The sequence below is a fragment of the Diabrotica undecimpunctata genome, chromosome 2 (genome assembly GCF_040954645.1).
Source record: "Diabrotica undecimpunctata isolate CICGRU chromosome 2, icDiaUnde3, whole genome shotgun sequence".
Lineage (NCBI taxonomy): Eukaryota > Metazoa > Arthropoda > Insecta > Coleoptera > Chrysomelidae > Diabrotica > Diabrotica undecimpunctata.
The window spans coordinates 153227115-153250380 of record NC_092804.1 but is presented as its reverse complement, the minus strand read 5'-3'; the positions used below and the strand labels follow the sequence as shown (position 1 = coordinate 153250380).

Below are 23266 nucleotides of genomic sequence, written 5' to 3'. Positions count from 1 at the left end.
AACATTGATTGCCGCCGTTCATCATTTCTGGTCTTGGAGTGGCCTGCTAGAATTTATCTTCAGTTTCATTGACATTTTTCTGTCACACACAACACATTATGCGCTACTTTGCATTTCGTGTATCCTGTTTTGCATTTCCGAATAACTACACTTTTGCATTTTCATCTATTGTAGCTATTGTTTCGTATATATATATATATATATATATATATATATATATATATATATATATATATATATATATATATATATATATATATATATATATATATGAATAGTCTTCTGCAGCTGGCGCCGTTTCTCGCATCCTAACCAACATTTTCTGTCGAAGCAATCTTCAGTTTTTAAATCTCTGGTGGTCATTGCATCTTCGACATCATCTCTCCATGACCGTCTTGGTCTACCTCGTTTTCTTCTAGTCGGCGGAGTCCATTTTTTTATATTTTTCGCTATCTATTTTCAGGCATTATCTGCAGGTGTCCATACCAGTTTAGTCTTTTGGCTTCGATAGTAACTATTATGTCTAGGTCAATTTCTATTTCTCTCCTAATGTCGACGTTCCTCACCCTGTCAAGTCTAGTGTGCCGGCAACATCTTCTGCAATAGTACATTTCCATTGTCTTAATTTTTTATTTGTTTTTTTATTGATTTCCCAAAGTTGGGCGCCGTACAACCAAATAATTTTCTATTACATATTGTTTTATAAATTCTTCTTTTATTTTCTTTTGTTATTTTATTATTCCACAATAGTCCGTGTAGCTGTCTAATGGCTGATCTTGCTTGGCCGATCCTAGAATGTATTTAAAGGTTTCAGTTGATTTTATAGTTCCCATTTCAATTTGTAGGCTTTCTGATTTTTCTCCTGTAACTAAATACTCGGTTTTTTGTATATTAATTGTAAGGCCCCACTTGGTGTACTCCTCCTCCAGTTTTCTAAGCATATAGTCTATATCGCTCTCGTCTTCAGCTTGAATGGCTTGGTCGTGAGCAAAGTGTATCGTGTACAATCTCTGGTCTTCGATTGGAATGCCCATATTTCAGCATTTTCATCTTCACTGAAAGCGCCTCATTCAGATATATTTTTTCGAGGTGGAAATCGAACGTCAAAATAAACTTATTTTAAAGTAAAATTGTGGCTTATTCCCAATAACAATAGTAAAATAGTAATAAACATCTTTAATTTTGATGCCTATTTTTAAGGAAAACACCACACAGAAAATATCTACTGCAGAGTGGGTCTAGGTACACAAGAACAAGAAACTGACATTGCTAGAGAAAACTACAGTAATGGTAATTCGGTTCAAAATGGTCCGCCCCACACACCCTCACTCGTTTGGAATTATAGTATGCAGTTTCAGTTGCGAAACTTAAACCAAGAAAGTCTTATTTTTACTGTATACAAACAGAACCATTTTAGTCCAGATGGTAAGTGTTTTAAAAAATAAATAAATAATAAATATGTATTGCAGTATGCATCGGAAGACAGGACAAATAAGTACTGTTTTTAGTTGACCAATCTTTAACCAATCATAAAATTGTACATTACAATTTTATGTTTTGTACAAGTTTTGTACAATTGTAAATTTTATGTAATGTACAATTTTATGTTTATGGCATTCTTTGATTGTTGGATAGACCAAAATTGATGAAATGCCTCTGAAGGTGCTCTAGGAAGCGAAAGTACTTGGACAAGATTTAATTATTAAACTGTGCTCGATATCTGCCTTTTATTTAATCAAAGTTTATAAAAAATTGGTCATAAAATCAAAGATTCACATAGTTTAATCATATTGGTAGGATTACAATAAATTACTTAATCCATGTGTAACAGATTTAAACAATTATAGTTGAATTATAAAAATAATTTTAATTTTATTTTTGAAATGAACTTCCATCAAGTAACGATTGAATCCATCACTTATTTTAAAGTATAAATCATAAAAATCTATTTGAATTTGATGTACCTATTATTTTATATATTAAACCGTAAACACGGCAATATCACTATCTTGTTTTAGATTTTCTAGGACGAGCTGAATTAAGAATAAAAGAAATTTTGAAGGATTCCCAAAATCACAATGGCCCTATTACCAAAAAGCTCATTCTTCACCAAGTCGAGTCTGGGGAGATAACAGTGAAGCTAGATTTACATTTATTTGATAACTATTAGTTATACTAATTGCCCTTTTGTTATATAACTGTTAGATGCTGAATATATTACAAAACATTTACATTATAGAGGCTTTTTTGTAGCTATCTGACTAAACATGATAATGGTTTTTCTCACAGAATACAGTCCAGCGATTAAAAAGAAATTATGCTCAAAGTTATTATTAAAAACTTATGTAATGAGATGGTAAGTCTATCTCGTTTAGTCACTGATAAAGACTAAATCATAAAGAATGAAGTGGTCCATTAAGCGTGTTCACATATTTTTAAAGAATTATCAGATGTTGGATAAATCTATGCCAGTGAATAATCCATTGTGTGGTGAGAAAATAATTTAAAACATTCTCAAAAATACGAATTATGCGGCGTATTATACAATAGTTGTTAAATAGAGGAATGTTTATAATAATGAATGTTGCTCTTCAATGTAGAATAGAAGAATTTTGATTGGTATTTCTTTAGTAATATGTATAAGGAAAGTAGTAACAGAACTTTTTGTTTGGTAACTGTATGGTAAATCTATGTATAGATTTTTTTTTCAAATATTTAGCTAATATATACAATTTTTCATATACTTATATCAAATGAACTCTTATGGCTTTATAAATAATATTTTCAATCTTTCGTTTAAAGATACTTATTACGACTAAACCTGTATAGTATCTACTGTTTTCCACTAAACTACACACCTTGCCATCTATTTTGATTATTTTAAGACTGAGTTTTTTTTTGTTTTGTTTTGTTCTTTAAATGGAATTATTGGGATGATCGGCACTGACGTTTTGTGTGTACTATGATAAATCGTAACGCAGAAAGAATTTTCATCGCTTTTGAGGTGTCTATATTGACTATGTCTGCAGCATAATATGCAAAAAATACTGTATTTATTGTGAAACATGCCATTATCATTTTAGGAATATTATCAAGCAGCTAATTTCTTTATTTTTTTATCATTGTTATTAGTGTTATGAAAACATGTTATATGAGTGGACACTTTATTTAATATTTCAACACCTTGCACTTGCTGCTATACAAACTAGGTTACTTTTATAATATAAGTTAGTTTAAATTTTTTTAAACCAATTGATTGTTGACCTGACATTCCTGCTTTATGTCCATGTTTAATATGAAAATCTGCTTTATATACATATTTTTAGAGAATAAACTTATATCCGTGACATTATAATAACTACACTTTCAATATTTTCAATTTTACTTTCTAAAATCTTGCCCTTGTACCATTTTTAGAGTAATAGTTACTAATAAATACAAAGTAATCCACTGTATACATACTTTTTATGTTACACTTAGGTAAAAAAGTTCTACAGCCATAATATATTATATTATTACTTGTATTAACACTGTATTGTGATACCGTCTACCTGCCATACTTAAGACTTATTTAGATTTTCTTTTTTAAGTGTTATTATACATGATATTCACTGTATCTATTGGTTCTTGGTCGTATGATCGTCGTACATTCTTTGGAGACCACTTTTTCTTCTGCCTCGATCACTTCACAGTCTGTAGCAACCACTACTGAACATAGGTATCCCTCAGTTGGTGGCAATGCTCCAGATCTTCTACCGTGTAAATTTGGTTTGTTGTAACCCTAGTGTTATTATACATGATATTCACTGTATCTATTGGTTCTTGGTCGTATGATCGTCGTACATTTACTATTATACTATTTATAACATCCATCGACCGTCTCGCAAGGCTTTCCCTATCTCTATATACCAAAAATCTAGCTGTTCCAGGGTGGGTTAGTCCACCTAGCATTATTTACATCTACACCCAATCCCAACATCGACTGCTCCATTCCTCGTTGAGCCACTCTGTTTTTTTAACAGATTTTTAGTAAGTGTAAAGTTTCTGCACTAGAATTCAATATTGGGATCACACATTCTTCAAAAACCTTCCTTTTTAGACATATCGGTATTTAGTTTTTAAATAAATCTATGTCAGTGTTGGTCTATCAAAAGCAGCCCATGCTAATTTTGTTCGTCTAATTTCACAGCTTCGGTTATCACATATTCTAAGTTCACGGTCTAAATATCTATTAGATATCCATTATTTATGGTTATGTTTCAGCTAGAAACTAAGCTTGTCATATAGTGGGTGTTTTTAAGGATAATTTTTAAACTCACCTCGGTTGACGTAGAGATTAGTGTACTTAAGAACACTTGGGCTTTTTGGAGACTATCTGAAATCAACAGGATATTGTCAGCGAAGCGTAATTGGCTTAATCTATCACCATCAATGTTGATTCCCATGCTCTCTCCCTCACGTTTCTTAAATATATATTCCATCAGTATCATAAATAGTTTTAGTGAGCTGTAGTTTTTCAATTCTTCTCGAATAATTTGTAAAATCATTTCGTTAGACGCAAATGTGACTAATTGTGTTCTATTTGTTGCTATTTGTATATTTTTTTGTTATCTTTAAAAAACACTCAAAATTGAAATGAAAGATAAATTTTCTACGTGTATTTGCTGAAAACACGTTTTTTACGAAACACCATTATTCATATTCATATCATATAGATTTATAAAACATATCGCCCGGATGTCGAGTACCGTAAAATATAAACGATTTTGAAATTAACCAACTATCACTTAGATCAGATATACTAACGAAGATGTTTATGTTTATATTAATAGATCTGGTCATTGGCGAACCCAACGTCACAGAGTGGTATTTTCCAAAGAAAAAACTGGCCAAATATGGAAATTTCAAAAACTAGCATTTCGGACTGATTCTTGTCCCTAAACCAGATGGTTGTATTAGGCGGGCGGTTTACCCATAGATATAATATACTAAAGATGGAGCATGTTGATACTTTTACATGTAGCTGATAGACGATGGAACTGACATCACATTATTAGCTACAATAATTTCTGACTTAAATTTGACAGATGATTAATTATTTCCCGATATTTTAATGTTAAACAGGTAACATTATATGTTAAGTTAATAATGAGATGTATTCTTTTTGTGAAGTTAATAAATTCTTAAAATTTTTAATATTTTGCATCTAGTCACGTCTTTACAATGTTACACAGCATTATATTTTTTATTCAAATGTAAATAACAACGAAAATAAATAATTATTGTAGGTACATATTTATGTACCAAAGGAATTTTATTCATGCACTACTACATACCGGAAACAAGATCGGCCATTGTTACTAGCTACTTTGGACGCAAGTAATTTATTCATAGGCTCCATCCTTAGTATATTATATCGACGAGTTTACCCCTAAAAAGACACTTAGAAACGGAATATACCGATTAAATTTTTGCATTTCTACCGCGCGAAACCTTATTCGATTGCATATATTTTTCAAGTTCAAATATATTTTTTTTTAATTTTCCAAGTGGACTGGAAATTGTTATTAACAAATAACTTATAACAAGAAACAATTTCGTGAATCACTTCGAGTAAATTTTTTTTAGGTGTACTTTATCGAAATAAATAATTTTTCTCTTTTGATAATTTTTATAAGTAAGAATATTTTGACAAGGATAAGTGGTTCCTATCTTGCTAAAAACATAGTTTTAAATTTAAACAAAGATTTCTTCACGCTACGCGAGTGTATCATTGCAGCCGTACATGCTTAGCGATAGATTGCTCGAAATTCATATTCAAAATAATTGGTTCAATGTTTTCAGCAAGATAAATCCATTTATTCTTGCCAAAATATTATTACTTATACTTGAAGGTTTAAAGATTATAAAGTATAAAATTGTAATTCATTTAGTTGTTAGTATTTTATAAACAAAAATCCCAAAAATCACTAATTAAGACCTTTTTTCAACAAAAAAGTGCAAATAACTCGAAAAGTAAGCATTTTTCAAAAAAATTCCAGGATAGAAAAAAAATTAATTTTTAATTTTTTCGAATAAATTATTAATTTATTCGAAGCGATTCGGAAAATTGTTTTTTTATTGTTATAAGTTATTTGTTAATAACAATTTCCGCCCCACTTTTTATAATTCAAGTGATTTTTGTCAAAGGGACAGTTATGGATATGCCAAAGGGAGATAAGTACTCAATATTGAACCATTTTTTAAAATCTTACACTTCTAGAATTCCAATCAAAATTAATCCAATTTTTTTGTATGATACTGTATAAGAGTATCTATTTCCATAAACATTTTTCAAAGTTCTCACAAAATAAAATAAAAACAAAAATACTATGAGTAGTGCAAGCTGATTTATAAATTTATTCTTTAATAATAAATATCAAATCTAAAAAAATGGAAGAAAATTGACTACTTACCTTCCTTTGACATATCCATAACTGCCACTTTCACAAAAATTACTTGAAATATAAAAACACAACAATCACAAATCGTACAAAAAAATGTAAAATTTCACAACTACACGCAGCTAAAACGTGTTACGAAGTGGGTGCTGTAGAATTTGTTTTGTAAGGCTATTTGGGATAGGGGTGGTTTCACATGACGTCACATACAGCTATTAGGTTTAGAGACAAGAATCGGCCATTAACAGCTAGTTTTTTACGTCAGAAAATACGTGACAAATGTGGATGAGTAGGTAGATATATCTTTAGAAAATCTTTTCGAGTATGCCTTCATATTGAATTTATGTTTAAACTATTCAAGAATTTGTGTTCTCAGAAATGTATATAGTGGGTTTCATTGCAAACGGTTTATATACTTGTTATCCGTAATTTTAAACATGTATATCGTTTCTTCAAAGTTACACTAGCATATCTGACAGTGACCAAAATAATAAAGGACAATAAATTTACAATAAAAAATATTTACCGTTCATTGGTCTTTTAAGATTGTCGTTAATAACATAGTTAAACATTGTGAAAATATCTTCTATACAAAAGCATCAAAAAGATATAGATATTAACCTAGTTTTTCGTCGTTATTGCATATATGGTCATATACACTTTTAATATAAAGGCAACTGAATTTAAATTCTGATGTAGCTATAGAAGGTAACAACAATAACCTTATATTTACTAGAGTAATAACAAGATTGAATTTATTTACCATTTTCCCAAGCAGTTGCTGGTCTATTGAGATAAATCAAAAAACCAAAAATAAAACAAACTAAAGTATGGCGGTTATAGGTTCGCCGGACACGGGAACTTATTTAATAAAAAAAATCTCTTGTCCATTAGGTCGGTACTCGCTCGTAGCGCTGCAGTTGCTCCTAAGTGACTTTAATAAAGAAAACCAAACTGGCTTTATATAATAATAAGCTATTTAATAAACACACATACTACATAAATCACAAAAGAGTTAAATATAAATGGCCCCTTTAGGTTGAGACAGGTAGAAGCTGCTAAATAGCCGTAAATCGCCTACACTCGAATCACCGTTAGTAAGATAAGTAAACCTATGTTTATTTCTGTGTTAAGTGGTGTGTTAAATTATGTTTTAATTCTTGTAGGTATGCTCATGTTCAGAGAGATACGAGATGTGTTCTCATTTCGATTTTTCATGGAATAGGTGTTTACTGTTCTTACAGATATCATCATCATCACCCAGCCCCTTGCGTCCACTGCTGGACATAGGCCTCCCTCATTTTTGTCCATTGTGCTCTATCTTGATTACTTTTTATACAATTTCTTGAGATCGTCAGTCCAACGAGTAGGAGGTCATCTTCTACTTCTTTTGTCTAACCTCGGCCTCCACTCAAGCAATCTCTTCGTCCACCTTTTATCACTGATTCGGGCGACGTGTCCCTCCCAGTTCCATTTCAGTGTGGCAATTTGGGAAAATACATCGATAACTCCTGTTCTTCGTCTTAAGTCTTTATTTCTAATTCGGTCACGAAGCCATATACTCAACATTGCCCTTTCCATTTTCCCTTGAGATATTTGCAGCGTTTTAAAAGTTGTAGCTGTCAATGTCAAAGTTTCGGCACCACAGGTCATCACAGGCAACACACATTGGTCAAATGTTTTACATATTAAAGAAATTGGTATATCGCTTTTACAGATGTCTTTGAGTTTTCTATAGGCTGCCATGCTATGTTTCTTCTTCGTAGTTCGCATGTTTGGTTGTCTCTTGTGATCTTTATTTCGTGCCCAATATATGTATATGTATTTTTCCACCAGCTCTACATCGTTGTCTCCAATATTAATATTTCCGCTAGGTACTACGTTTGTCATGAATTTTGTTTTGGAGATGTTTATTTTAATTTTAAGACATATATCACATATAGTCATATTTAACACTACATAGAAATGTTTTCTCCTCAGAAGTTTGGTATTCATTATCTGCTATTGATCTCTTTTTTGGGCTATGAAAAGTTGCTGATCGTCATAAGGCAACTAGTACGTACTATCAGCTATTCTGCCAATAATTACGACGGAAAGGCAGCAGTATAGGATGCATAAGAAACGAAAGGATGAACATGAAGAACTCAAGGTACCTCCCGGCTTGTTTCTTGTTGCAATAATTCGTGTTTTTAGATAACTATTGTCTACATTTACGCTAAAGCCTGAACAACTTATATTATTTTGCGTTATATGACTTTCTAAGCTCATTTTTCAAAACAGAATAAGTTATCGTATATTGCAATTTGTTTCAAACAGTAAAATGATAAGAATTTTAAAGGATATTTTCCATGTAAGTCAATAATTAAAAATAATGTTAAATACTTATATACAGATATGTTAAGTAACTTTTGGAGTAGCATGTAAGTGTATTAGATCTCTTAATCCTAATATTGCTATTTTATATATATCATATTATAAATTTAAAATATCTCAATTATACTACAAGAGAAAGGTAATTGTATTTGTATATATATATATATATATATATATATATATATATATATATATATATATATATATATATATATATATATATATAATGAACCAGAAGTATTTGCTGACAACAACGTAAGGAAGTAAACGTTAAATAGTGGGTTTGCAGCAATAAAAAATGAAACGTGTACTCTTTTAAATTTTTATTCCAAGCTTTCGGACATTGGTTATGTCCTTCATCAGGGAGCTACAAATGTGATGAATAAATTGTTGGCGTTGGTATAATTAATTAAAAAATTCACTACTTACAAACTTAATGAGGTTGTATCAACGAAGATGTATTATAATGTTTTATGTAATTTTTTAATATATAAAACCTATTTTTATGTTTAAAAATTAAAAAATTACTGTACATCCAAAAACACTTAATTATTCTAAATAAATACATGACATTATTCTGACAAAATTCTTTTAAATGTCAATTGATAAATTATTTTGTCAGAATAATGTCATGTATTTATTTAGAATAATTAAGTGTTTTTGGATGTACAGTAATTTTTAAAATTTTTAAACCAAAAACAGGTTTTATATATTAAAAAAGATGAGAAACTATGATAAATTTCATCAACATTAAAATACATCTTCGTTGATACAACCTCATTAAGTTTGTAAGTAGTGAACTTTTTAATTAATTATACCAACGCCAACAATTTATTCATCACATTTGTAGCTCCCTGATGAAGGACATAACCAATGTGCGAAAGCTTGGAATAAAAATTTAAAAGAGTACACGTTTCATTTTTTATTGCTCCAAACCCACTATTTAACGTTTACTTATATGTATATATATATATATATATATATATATATATATATATATATATATATCCTCCTAGCATTGCTGCATGTCGAAAAAGGTAATACGAGTGAATAATAAAAGCAAAATGTAATGGCATGTCTTGCAAAACAGAATAGGTACATCGATAGAAGGCAACCATCTCCAACTCTAATGCCAGAAATTGGTCGCATTGCTCCTGTAGTGATGCAAATTTTCTAACTTAGTTGCACCATACTGGTGACGACCAAATACTCAGTACGTATTTACGGTAGCCTTTCATCGATGTACTTTGTTGTTTTCCTGTTTTGCGAGACATACCATCAAATTTTACTTTTAGAATTTTTATCTACTACGGTAGCCTTTTTCTTTTTTTGGCCAGGGTTTGAACCTCCGTCCGCTAAATCATTCAACAGTAAAGTGAGTCGGTCGTCTGTCCTGCTTGGCTATCTGACTGACAACTAATGGTTGTCGGTAAAAAATAATAGGTAAATAGATTCTGATAATAATCTTTCCCCGTTTTTAACGGTATTAGCCTGATACGGGCTTTTTCCTTTCTCTCTGTTCTTAAGGATTTGATTGTTCTACATGCCACGCTTACTCTGCCTATGTTCTGGTCTATTTGTTTACATTTACACCATTATCTCAATGTTTACGCTCTATCATTAATTTGAATTTCTTCAATTAAATGATAAATTAACAAATTATAAGATGGGCTGGGCTGTACCGGTAGGGATATCACATATTTTGTATGTAAACTGTCGCGTGCTTCTAATAAAGCAGATATATATATATATATATATATATATATATATATATATATATATATATATATATATATATATATATATTCTTCATATCAAGCCTGATTATTACTATTAAAATGCTTTATTTTTTATTTATAAAACTGCCTTTATATAATATAATTGCTTTTCTTCTTGTAGTACCAATCTGTCTCGATTATTGTATTCAATTTAAATATATCGCAACCTACTATAATTATTAAGAAGTATTTTTAATAAATTTATTAAAATCAAGCACATTTTAGTTTTATCTATAGCTACACTGTGTTAAACTAGCTCAGTTAAAGTTAAGGAGATGTTTTAGATTATTCTTTCATTAGAACGCCAATGAAGTGCATTCAATTTGAAATATACAATATTCTTTAGTTGTTCAATAGGCGTTCATTTTCTGTCAGAATGCGTAAGATTTAACACTATTAACTGCATGAATTAGACATATTTGTTAGATTTTTTTTACAAATCCACTTATTGGTGTTTTTTACAAATAATCAATATATCCGAAATGTAATCAAAAGTTTGTAGAGATAATCAAAGATAAAACATTATTTAATTTGAAAGTAATGGCATCTATTACTAAAATAAAATACCTTCGGTTTGTAAAGCATGTGAAACTAAAATGTGTTTAGTTTTATTAGGTTTAACACTATTGTTATAATATATGACTGTTTTATACTATTGTATTCTATCTGTATACTAGATATATTGCCAATAATAGTTATTGTTAAATTAGAAGTTTAAGATATGGTTCTATATACAAAACTCTCAGTATTATATATAGTTGTTTTGCCAAATTGTGTTTTATTTACTTCAACTAATTTTAGACAACTGAGTCAAATATACATCAATAACGTTAGTCCGTTAATTACTATAGATAAAGTCACGTTGAGATGGCAGTGTACGGATATAGGATAACAGCGTTGCCAATTCTACTGCCATTGTAAGTTTTGCTACTTTTGTAAAATAAGCAGGGCCAAACTCACGGTAAACTAAGATATGTTTAGGTAAGCTAAAGTTGTTAATAGAAAATTCGTGAATGAAATAAATGGTAATAATTCCTAAAATGCTTTTATACATAATACCGCAGTTAATAGGGAAAAAAATATGAAAAATATTCTACAGGTTTTTTAATGTTCTAAACGGTAGATAAGGGATAACTGATGATAATTCCTTGAAGAATTACAGCCAATTTTGCTTTGTTTATTTTTTAAAGAAAGATGAAGTTTGGAAAAAATCATTTTTTTGCCTATTTTGTTCCTCGTGCATTTTAGGGAAAAATGTTTCAAATAAATGTTGCAGATCTTAAACAGTTTTTTAATTTTTTAGTTTGTAAATTAAAATACATAAACAAATGACTGAGATAATTGCAAAAAACCCCTAATTGAGGCCCCTAGAACACAAGGGTGTAAGTGCAGTTGCTTATCACTTAGCAACTGATATCTAACAACAGGCACGTACTTTTGGCTTCAAACTTTCTACATTAACAACAATAACACCATCAAAAATTACATGTCATTGAAAACATGCTGAAAACTGAAAAAGTGCTACCTAGGTTTTTAAATTTATATCGAACTTTGAACAAAGATTTTTCAAAACTTTGTTTTTGGCACTTACACCCCTTGTGTTCTAGGGGCCTCAATTGTGCACTAATTTATTAAATGTTCATAACTTTATTTTTTGCATAATGACGTCTAATATAACTACTTGAAATTATGTCGATTAATGAGTTATTTAAGTGTGCTACATTTCAACCAGATCAACTAAATATTTTATTACCTTTACTGAGAAAAGAATACCCCCGAAAAACAATTTTCAATCATCTTCATTTTCATAATCTAGTTCATCTTCAGAGTCATCGTTTAATGAAATTCTAATAGGTTCAATGTCATCTTGAATGTTGTCTACTGTCCAAAAATTATTCTCCAATTTTATAACATGGTTGACGTAATTTTTCCAATGTCCATTGTTCTGTACTTTATCATAACCTTCATAAATCAATGTTTTAACGTCGTTTTGTTTGAAACTTGAATTCTTAGAGGACACGTACCGTTTCACTTCACTCCACACCATTTCTATTGGGTTCAGTTCACAGTGATAAGGCGGAAGTCTTAAGATATGTACATCTACGCAGCATTGTTCGTCACTGTGATTCCTGTATTTTTCACCAATACAATCAATTTTGTATTTGTCATAAATATTTTTAAATACATTAGCAGTTTCCAGAAGTTCATTTTTTAAGTAATCTTCTTCAAAATAAATGTCCTTTTCATAGAGCCACTCCTTAATTTGACGTTTCACCCAATATTGTTTGGGAAAATTTAATTTCCTAGAGTGATAAGATGCATTGTCCAAGATAATGACATTCTTTTTATTTTTTGGAAGATTCGGTATTAACATCTCTTCAAACCATTTTTCAAATAGATCTCCGTCCATCTCTTCATGGTAATCTTCAGCACCTTTTTTGGCAAGAAAAGTGATGTCAGCACCTTCAACAAATCCGTCTTTGTTTCCTGCATGGACTAAAACAAATCTTGGTCCTTTTCCGGTCGGAGTTTTTAAACCTGTGGTAAGTCCATTTACGAAAGCCTGTCGGCTATTTTTTATTGTTGTATCTTGCCATACTTGCCCATTGGTTATTCCAGTATTAACCCATGATTCGTCCATATAAATGATATTGGCTCCTTCGTTCCTCAGTTTCTTTATTTCCCGGAGATAGTGACGCCTCCAAGCGACTATTTCTTGTTTTTCTATTAATATTGAATTTCTACCTTGTTTGCCATATATAAAACCCATGTCGTGCAATAGTCTTCTCAACGTACTCTTGGAAAAATTCGGAAGATGCTCCATTTGCTTAATTTTTTCTAGTACTACGTTAAGGGTTGGAGGAATATTGTCCATAAAAAAACCGTGCACTACTTGTCTTATTCTAGACCGAGTTGCTTCATCATATCTATTCTCATGACTATTCAAATAACCGGTTCTTTTTTTTCTTGTAGGAGTTACGAGTGGACCATTTTTACTTTCACTTCTATATCGGAATATCGTTCGCTCAGAGACTCCAGTCATAGCAGAAACTTCCCGCACTATTGTTGATACACTTTTATCATTATTACTGTTTGATAAATAGTTAAAAACATTTAACACTATTTTTTTGCATTCACCATTTAACAAATTACCGTTTTTGAATTTTATTACACTCGCGGCCATTTTGACACTGACACGACACAAACGTCTGATATCAACTGAAAATTCTTTTAATGACTCTCAAGTATTTACCTGAATTTATAATTGCTGGCATTAGACAATAATTTTGAATTTATAAATAGGTATATTTTTTTAATTCTAAATTATTTTTTAATGTCTGTAACTGTAAATGCAGGTAGAGAAAGTTTGTCATTAAAAGGACATTAAGATCAAAAACGGATTATACAAATAATTATTTCATTTCCACGAATTGTAAACAATTTTGAACAGAAGATATAATTCCGAAAAGACCAGATTTCCGAAATATAACTTTCTATTTTTAAAATACCAACAGAAAAATTATATAATTAAAAAAATGTAGTATTTTTCCGTTTCACATTCATAAATATTTCCGAAATTATAATTCTTTTATAGGAGCCGGCCCATAACGTACGATTGTAGGTACGATTAAAAACTGACAACAATGTAGTTATTTCTGGCATATAGAAAGTACAGGCCTATCTCTGGAACGCTGCCATCTGAATGTGAATTTATCTTTAGACAGCAAAGAAAAAAGGCTAAGGCCTCACGTCCACTGGATCCGGAAAGCTGCGAAATCAATTCGTCCGATTTCGGTCGAAAACGGACGAAAGTTTCAAACACGTGGTTTGGAGAGAATGTTGGTTTTCGTCCGAATTCGGACGATGCCGCATCCGATCCCAGCATGTTGGGATCTAATTGCGAAATAGTGTGAAACTTGGATCACGTGAGATTGACGCAATGGACTGTGAACGGTTAATTTTTATCTTACAGGAGAGAAAATATCTGTGGGATCAACGTGAATCGAAGTATCATATGCGATATGTACAAAAACATTTGTGGAAGGAGGTTTCTAATGAAATGAAATTTCCGGGTAGGTGAATATTTTGCATTTAATTTTTATCATTTATTACATTTTACATTATTTCTTTTCGGGGAAAACGAATTTTTCCCATTTAATGAAAAACTCCTTGAAATTGAAAGTAAAAAAATAAAGTATTTAGAGCAAAAATCATCACAAACTTTAGATGGAGATTATTAATTTCTTATGAGTTTGTTAACATATCTCCATGATATACCAAAAGAGAGAAAATTGATTGTGCGCCTAAAGATGATGGACGTTTTTATGGAGGAACTTCAGCTATAGAACTCAAGTACACCAAATTATTCTGCGGGTGATTCCTCCTCAGCTCATTCGAAAAACCTACGTACAGTGAACATCGGGTTTTTTTCATGATTTTAATCTCATAGCAATGTGACTGCAGACTTCTGGTTCGATGTAATATCTAACTTGTTAATTAATAAAAAATGACAAAATACATTTTGTATTTGTTTTTGTGATTTAACTTTAGTTAAGTTATATTTTACACAGTTAGTATATTATAAATAACTGTATAAAATAAAGTGAACTATAAAATACACAGAAAATTACAGAATTTTTCGAGTTTAATATAAATTTGGTTAAGAATGTATCATCATCCAATGTTCATTTTGCGGGATAGGGTAAGGATTTCTTTATTTCGAAAGGATTGAACATATTTGTACCCGTTTAGGATCGCTCGATCCTCTTCAGGCTTAAGTTTGAATTTATTGAGAGTAGCAGAACAAAAGCAAACAGTCCCAGAAACCACTGTCGCATTAGCGTTCGTCTTCTGGTGGGGCGTCTTGGAGGCTGTCGAGATGGAGTCACTATTCGAATCAGAGGTGAAAGGCTTGTCTGGATTGTGATGTTCTTTCCAGAGTGAATGTGTGTGTTTTTTGAGCTAGAGGTGACAGAGTCGGATCTCTAGTGACTATTGTTCCTGTGTCATTCTCGAGCTTGTACTCGACCCCAAAACCAGTGTATTGCACTGTAATTTTGTGATCGAACGTGCTCGCAAATGGAGGCCCTCAGCTTTCGAGAGTCAACTTGTCGCATTATGCCCAGTGTGAATGTGTGTGTGTGTGAGTGTGTGTGTGTGTGTGTGTGTGTGTGTGTGTGTGTGTGTGTGTGTGTGTGTGTGTGTGTGTGTGTTTAATCCAACAGTGATGGACGCTACCATTTCGATGTTACTTGGCTCCGTCGAATCACCTAGATTTTCCCCGTCCGACCACAGGCCCCGTGTTAAGTAACGGAGGCTGCAGTCGGCCGGTGGTCCCGGTGATGTGGATGCTTCGGTAGCAGAAAGAGGACCCCTTTCACTGTTGGATTAGTGTGGGTGTGATTTGTGTGAATGTGTTATTAGTGTTGAATGTGTGCGAATCCGAGCCGGTAGGGGCTAAAACCGTGTTCTCTAGTGACCATTAAGAATGTATTGAAATGTATCCTTTTTTTATTCGAAAATAGGAGAAGTGGGGGTCATCGACTTGAAGATCGTATCACAAATGAGCATATTCCTCAAACTCGTTTTTTTTTGTGTAAATATGATTGACCCACACTTCTCTTCTTCGTCTATATTGCCTGACACGTCGATGAATCAAAGGAGATTGTTCCAAAAAGGAAAATTCTTCATCAGAATCTCCCAAATTAGAATAATGGCAAATTTAAATCTCCACGGATGGAGATGATTTCACATCTACATCTTTGGTTTAGAAATAATGTATACTTTTGGCCACACGTCGATATGTTATAATGTTGAAATAATTTATTTATGGTATAAAACTTATTCGGCACTAATCAACCAATCAATTAGTGTCTAATAATGCCAAAAACATAAATTAAATAATAAATAATTCTATAAGACAGTATTGTATTGGTAGCATCCTTTGCAACACTTGCACGTTTGTGCAAGTAATGCACAAACGATGCATTGCGTTTCCATTCCTTTTTACAGCCCTCCTTAGACATGACTCAAATTTGATCTGACGAGGCATTTAAAAAATAAATTGCTGTTATAATTTTTTTACTATAAGTAGATTTCAATGTACTATCCTAGATCCAAGAAGAGGATGCAAATATAAACCCATTGGTAATTTTGTAAGATATTTATTACGAAAAATTAGGTTTTATTCGTAGATATACATTCATTTTTATAGAAATGTAACAGTATCACATATTTTTAAAGAAATACATGGTAAGAATTTGAGTAACTTGAGTGGTAAATAAATAGAAAACGTAAAATTACGATATATCTACAATATTTTAACTAAACTTAATAATAGCATATACTCATCTCATTTATACAATATAAATAAATACTATAAACTTATTTAAAAGGAATTTGTACGAAAATAAATAGTTCTTAATATAAATAAATACCGACATTACTAAACTAGTACACAATAATTGACAAGCGATGTAAGAGTTCGTGTTTCTTCACAATTATTGTTTTTGGGGCTTTAGATGGATTGTTACAACTGTCTACAATTTCAGAATCCTAACTTAGAAGCTATTTTATGTAGGTTTAGAGACTTATATTAATAAAATCAGTGGCGCACCCAGAATTTTCCTGTGGGGGGCGGGTTTCGGTTAGGCACCGAAATTTTTTTATGCTACCTTTATTTTAAGTCCTTAAAATTTGTGAGTAACTGTGATGAAAACTGTTTCCTTAGTTAAACATTGTGCTCTAGGCACGTGATTGCAAGAAAAGTTCATATGTAATTTAAATTTGTTGATATATATAAAGTTCTTGTAATAACACCAGTGTTTCCACTCTTCTAATTAACCTAGGAATATGAAGAGGTGCTGGTAATTTATTTATACGCAAATTAAACACAAACACCACAAATGAAGAACTTAATATAAATATACAGGGAGTTCGTAAAATACTTGAACAGCTAAAGAACAAAAATGCAGCAGGTAAAGACGGGATACCAAACGAATTACTGAACTATTGTGGAGCAGCAATGATAGAACAATTAACAACATTAATTAATACAATTATAAAACGGATAACGATAAACGGGTATAAACGAATAAACAAAGGGATATTAAAGGAAGAATTCAGGCAGCAAACAGATGAATGTACAGACTCCACAATACTATTAAATCTAAAAGCTTAACACGAACATCAAAGATTAGAATATATAAAACGGTGATTAGACCGGTGCTCATGTATGTATGTGTGTGAGACGTGGACCCTGGCCAAAGAAACTGAAAGAAAGATGTTTTGAGAAGAAAATCCTCAGAAGAATCTTTGGGCCTTATCACGACATTAATAGCAACCAATACCGAATAAGAAAAAATGCTGAGGTCAAGCAGATGTATAGAGCGAGCGATATAGTCCAAGAGATTAGTGTCGTCAAAATACTTTACTTTACTTAATCAATAGACCCATTTGTACCTTTCGGTGTTGGGACATTTAAAATACAATTCATTAAGTTACAATATTTGACAGTCTTCTGAGGTGTTCTAGCTCTTAACAAACTTTCTCCATTCCTTCCTATTGGATGCCATCTGTGTTGCTTCCTGCCAAGTCTTACCCTTACTCTGCAGTATCTGCGAGATGTCACTGTTCCATTCTTTAATGGGTCTTCCTCTTCTGTTCTTCCCTATTAATTTGGCGTCCCACACTCTTTTTACTTGTCTATTATTGTCCATCCGGGTTAGATGTCCGAACCATGCCAATTTTTTCTCCTTGATTGACTCGAGTATCGGTTTGATTTTGAGTCTTTCTCTTATTTCTTCATTTCTGATTCTATCAGTTCTTTTTACTTCTATCGTTCTTCTGAGGTATTTCATCTCTGCTGCCTGAATTCTGCTCTGATGTCTTTTGTTTAATATCCAATTTTCTGCTCCATATGTCACTGTAGGTCTATATATTGTTTTGTATATTGTCATCTTGGTCTTTGTTGATATTTCTTTGTTATTAAGGAATCCTCTATTTAGTGCTTGGAATAGTTTTCCTGTGTTTTCCATTCTGTTGTTAAGATCGCCCTCGATGTCTCCTTTGTTGTTGATTACTGTTCCTAAGTATTTGTATGAATTTGTCTGTATTATTTTTTGTTGTCTATCATTACTTCTATTTGATCTTCCGTCCCTTGTTTCCTTGATATTTTCATTATCATTATTATCATGAAATAATCATGATCATCGTCGTCAAAATAGCAAGAGATAAATCACCAATTGACAGAAGAAGTATCGGATGACCGTGCAAAAAACGAAGTGACAACCTTCCATAGAGGTATTAATCCGCCAAGTAATAAGCCAGAGTTGCTTAGAAAGAGGAGGAAGAAGAAGAAGACAAATTAAATAATCATGACAGCATAAAATTGAAGAACTGAGCAATATTACTTACAGAAAATCGAATTATTTTAGTACTGCTTTCTTAATAAAAAACAACAAAACTTTTTATATTAATCTCGAATGTAGCTAAATGATTCCTGAATTGAAGACAGAATTTGTATCACATCCAACTCTCATATCGACGATGACATTTTTATTAAAAATTATTTAGCAATAGAAACAAAAATGTCAATACTTATATATCCCACCTTCACCTCAAACTTATCGTATACAAGCATTTACATATTGAAGATTATTGATTAGACATAGAAGCCAATAATTTGCTTTCCTTTAAATATTTTTGGACCTGCCTAAATAATACTTTAATAGGTCTTACTTACTTTTAAAAATTAATGACAAAGCAAATACTAGAAAGGAAGAACCATACCATGCCAAGATGTCAACCGTGCATCTTAATATTTTCGAATATTGCCGTAATTATCAGTGTCAATACCATTCGAGTTTGAGCTGCACGAAATTGAAAATCTGTTTTGGTTTGTCTTCGCTGCGCGTAGGTATACTATTATCAGAGAAACTTCGCATACGATGCAATTGAATATCTGGAAAGGTTTCAATGCCCTCTTTTTCATAATATTAGGATATAAAGAATATAATTAAGAAGAGATAGATGGAAGTGAATTAACTTCGAAAGTCACATTGTTCTAGAATTTTGATAGAATATTAAAGTACGAATATAACATGAATATACTAATCTAATGTATTGTATTATCATATTCTGAAAACCTATTTGAACATACTTCCAACTTAGTTTTTACTAAGGGATTTATCAAGAAATAAAAAATCACACTCGAGGCTTAAAAATTAAGGCACAGAGATCAAATCCCATAGATATACCTACCTATTCTTTGATCGATATTTGATACACAGTATACAAATATAAAAATAAACTCTTAACTTCTCCTAATCGTAAACACATTTTTTAATATAAACCGAAGAATATATTTGCAGCGTCAATGTCATTCTTAACTTGTATAAACAGCAAAATGTTAAGTGATTGTATACGATAAGTTATATTTATCTATCTAGCCTAAAAGTGTCAAATTCACTCGTCCCTATCACTCACTTTGGTATCTACGAACTTTTTGTCCTCGTCGGGAAAATTGAAAATTGGTTTAAAACCTCCTTCAAGTTGCGGTTTGAAATTTTCGATGTCGAATTCACTAGTCGTTGCGTAAGGAAGAGTTGTTGCCTCTGGAGATTCTGTTGTTGTCGTGTTCTTGTTTCGGACTACAACGGACCATCCTTGATTCATCGTATTTTCAATATTTAAACTAGCCTGAAAACATACTAATTAAAGTTGAAATATTTTGTAATGTAACATAATAGTGTGCTTAATTTAGCTATTTTTCTAGTAACTTTACAAAAAATAGCTAAATATACAAAAATATTAATTATTATATAATGAGGATATGTTCCCCATCGTGATGTTCAATTTTTACGTGTGAATGGGTCTTGAGTCGGACAGACTGCTACTAGGGAATTAAGATAATACTCGTAATAACATGTAAGTAAAAAAAGAGCAATACACACTATAATAATACTCAAACCTGCATGGTACTGGCGTGTATAAAAAAAATTGCCACAAACTGTCTATTAGAGGTACTAGGAAGCGCATCTTTTTATATTAGGCCTTATACCCACATTGGGAGCTTCATAGGTTTTTCTTTTTAAAGAGGTTGGCTATTACAATTTAAAACTCTTCTTTGTCTTCAGCTGTTCTTATTAGCTGTTTAAAATTTTAACCCTGTCCATTGTGGGATCATTCTTAGTCACGATAGTTTTTTCCTTTCTAGTCCTCTCTTTGGTACTCATTATTTCTTAATATGTGGCCTAGGTATGATGTTTTTCTTAATTTCACTGTATTGAAGAAAAGTTCTCGTTCCTTGCCTATTCTCTGCAGCAATTCTATGGACCACGTAGCATTTTGATAGCTCGCTAGGTATGAATCCCTAATCTTCCATACACGTGGAACCAGAATGAATTAAATTAATAAAAATAAAAAAACGGGGTAGTCTAAGAAGGAACATTACTAACAAAACTACTTCACAATAGAATGCCTAGTAGGTCGTTATGCCACGGAAATCTCAAATTACTTCTCACGAGATAATGAACGTGACTCACCAAATACTAAATATATATGCCCCAACAAAACTTATCGATAAAGCAACATATGTGACAATGTATGGGTTGACTAGTGTTAGGACATTAGTGTTTGATCAGATAACAGGGAAACTACATGGTAACATTCCTCTACTGTTAATATGCTGATAATGTAGTGTTAGTAGCAAATACTGAAGGGGATTTAGAACAAAAACTGTTCAGGAAAGGAACAGTCGAGATAAGCTGATGAAGAAAAAAGTTAAAGAGAATTGATATTGGTATGACCCAAAAGAGAAATTTATAGAGAAATGTATTAGGGAAGCCGATCCCGAGGATAAAATCAAAGAGAATGATGGTATCTATATATTTCACTCATAATCATTTATCATTTGAACACAAAATAAAAATCGAGCCACAAAATAGTCGGTTGGAGATTAAGTAAATATTTAATACGATTAAGTAAATACATAATTCTACCAGTTGAATTCTCGATTTTAAAAACGTTGGTGGCTCATTATAAACTAGTTACGGACCTATCGTAATAAAAAAAATAGACACATAAAGATACGAAAAATATGTGGGAAAAACAAAACTATTATACTATATCTATATACATGTATATAATATGACTGTAGGAGCGCAGTTGTTTGTTCAAAAATAATTTAAGCTTACCTGAAATGGCGCTTCGAAATCCAACTTTGGATAATCGGGTACGCTCAAATCGTTTTTATGATTAGAAGTTTCATCGATTCTATGTATGTTATCAACGCTACTTACAATTCCAGATGGACTCTCATGATGAGCATGCATTACAGCGCTAACTGTAAACACTTTATTAGAATCGCCTGGCCTTATTTCGGGTATGACTGGAGATCCGTAATTTGGCATCGAATATTTGTCTACGATAGAATTCGGTTCCGTTGGTGTATAAGCAACAGCGATGGGTTTGTCGGTGTGGGTTTTGAGCGTTACGGATATTTGGTTTATACCTAGAAATAATTAAGGAGAATAATGGAATTATTTCTTATTAACATTTTGTCTACTCAGACATTATTAAAGACGAGTTGAAATAAAAATACTAGTTAAACTAGACTTAGACTAAAAGTTAAAGAAGTTGAAAACGATCAAAGTATTTTTATGCAATTGATCTATGGCAATACTGGCAAATCTAAAAGAAATAATACCAGACCTTGAACAATAATCTCGGATTTAACCTCTACAGTCTCTGTATTGAACGTGAATGTTATAATAAATTATACACTCATGGACAAAAATATCGAATATTTTGGAATTTTCTAAATTTTGTTTTTTCAAAATAAATTCTGGTCAATCAAGTCGTTTATTGTAAAATAGAGTATATTTTAACAATGTTTAATGAACAATTTTAAGTTTTTATGCGGAGAAAATTGCGAAAAAAATAAATGTTTAATATTAGGTAAATAAAGTTATTTTACTCGAAACTTAAATGATAATTAAAATTGCTTAAACAAGTCGTTTTAACTTAAAGAAGTGCATGATCAGTAACGAGTATTCCCCCTCTAGCTCTTATTACTGCTTGCAACTTTCTCGCCATGCTTGCAAGTAAATTTTGGACATATCCTTGGGAAATTGCATTCCATTCATCCTGTGCAGCAAGCCGAAGCTGCTCTATCGTATTTGGAACTGGATTTCTTTGTCGTATGCTGCGTTTAAGGTGATCTCACATGTGCTCTATTGGATTTAAATCCGTGCTAAACGTTGGCCAATCCATTCTTCGAATTTGAAACTCATCAAGATAATTACTCACTATGATAGCAGCATGTGGTTGAGCATTATCGTGCATTAACGTGAATCTTTCATATCCAATGTACCCAACATATGACAAAACATGATCTTACAGGATGTTTTAAACGTAAGAATCACCTGTCATCCGTCCAATCATTTTCACAAGTGCGGTACGTACCTCCCAACTAATACCTTCCCAAAGAATTATGCCATCAACTCCAAAACTAACAGTCTAGGCGAGACTGCAGCTGCCGAATTGTTTTCCAACTCTTCTGTAGAGGTAGATTTGACCATCTGGCTTCCATAATAGGATTCTGATCTCATTAGTGAAAACGTTTTTCCAGTTGTCGATATTCCACTAAATATGTGTTCTTGCAAATTCCAAACG

At 31.7% G+C, this 23266-nt stretch overlaps 2 protein-coding genes across 4 annotated transcripts in view; one reads left to right on the top strand and one right to left on the bottom strand.

Annotated features, from left to right (window-relative positions):
* Positions 1-9013, top strand: part of Dap160 (dynamin associated protein 160) — an 82763-nt gene extending 73750 nt beyond the window's left edge. For all 3 annotated transcript variants that reach the window (XM_072523764.1, XM_072523762.1, XM_072523763.1), the window contains 2 exons: positions 1201-1425; positions 2019-9013. In XM_072523764.1, coding sequence (XP_072379865.1) covers positions 1201-1425; positions 2019-2170 — 377 coding nt within the window. In that variant the 3' untranslated portion in view covers positions 2171-9013. The remainder of the gene's footprint in view (positions 1-1200; positions 1426-2018) is intronic.
* Positions 9014-16747: 7734 nt separating this feature from the next.
* The window catches only part of LOC140435069 (uncharacterized), a 70385-nt gene continuing 63866 nt past the window's right edge, over positions 16748-23266 (bottom strand). The window contains exons 7-8 of the mRNA XM_072523761.1: positions 21787-22103; positions 16748-20290 (exon numbers count right to left, since the gene is read on the bottom strand). Coding sequence (XP_072379862.1) covers positions 20057-20290; positions 21787-22103 — 551 coding nt within the window. The 3' untranslated portion in view covers positions 16748-20056. The remainder of the gene's footprint in view (positions 20291-21786; positions 22104-23266) is intronic.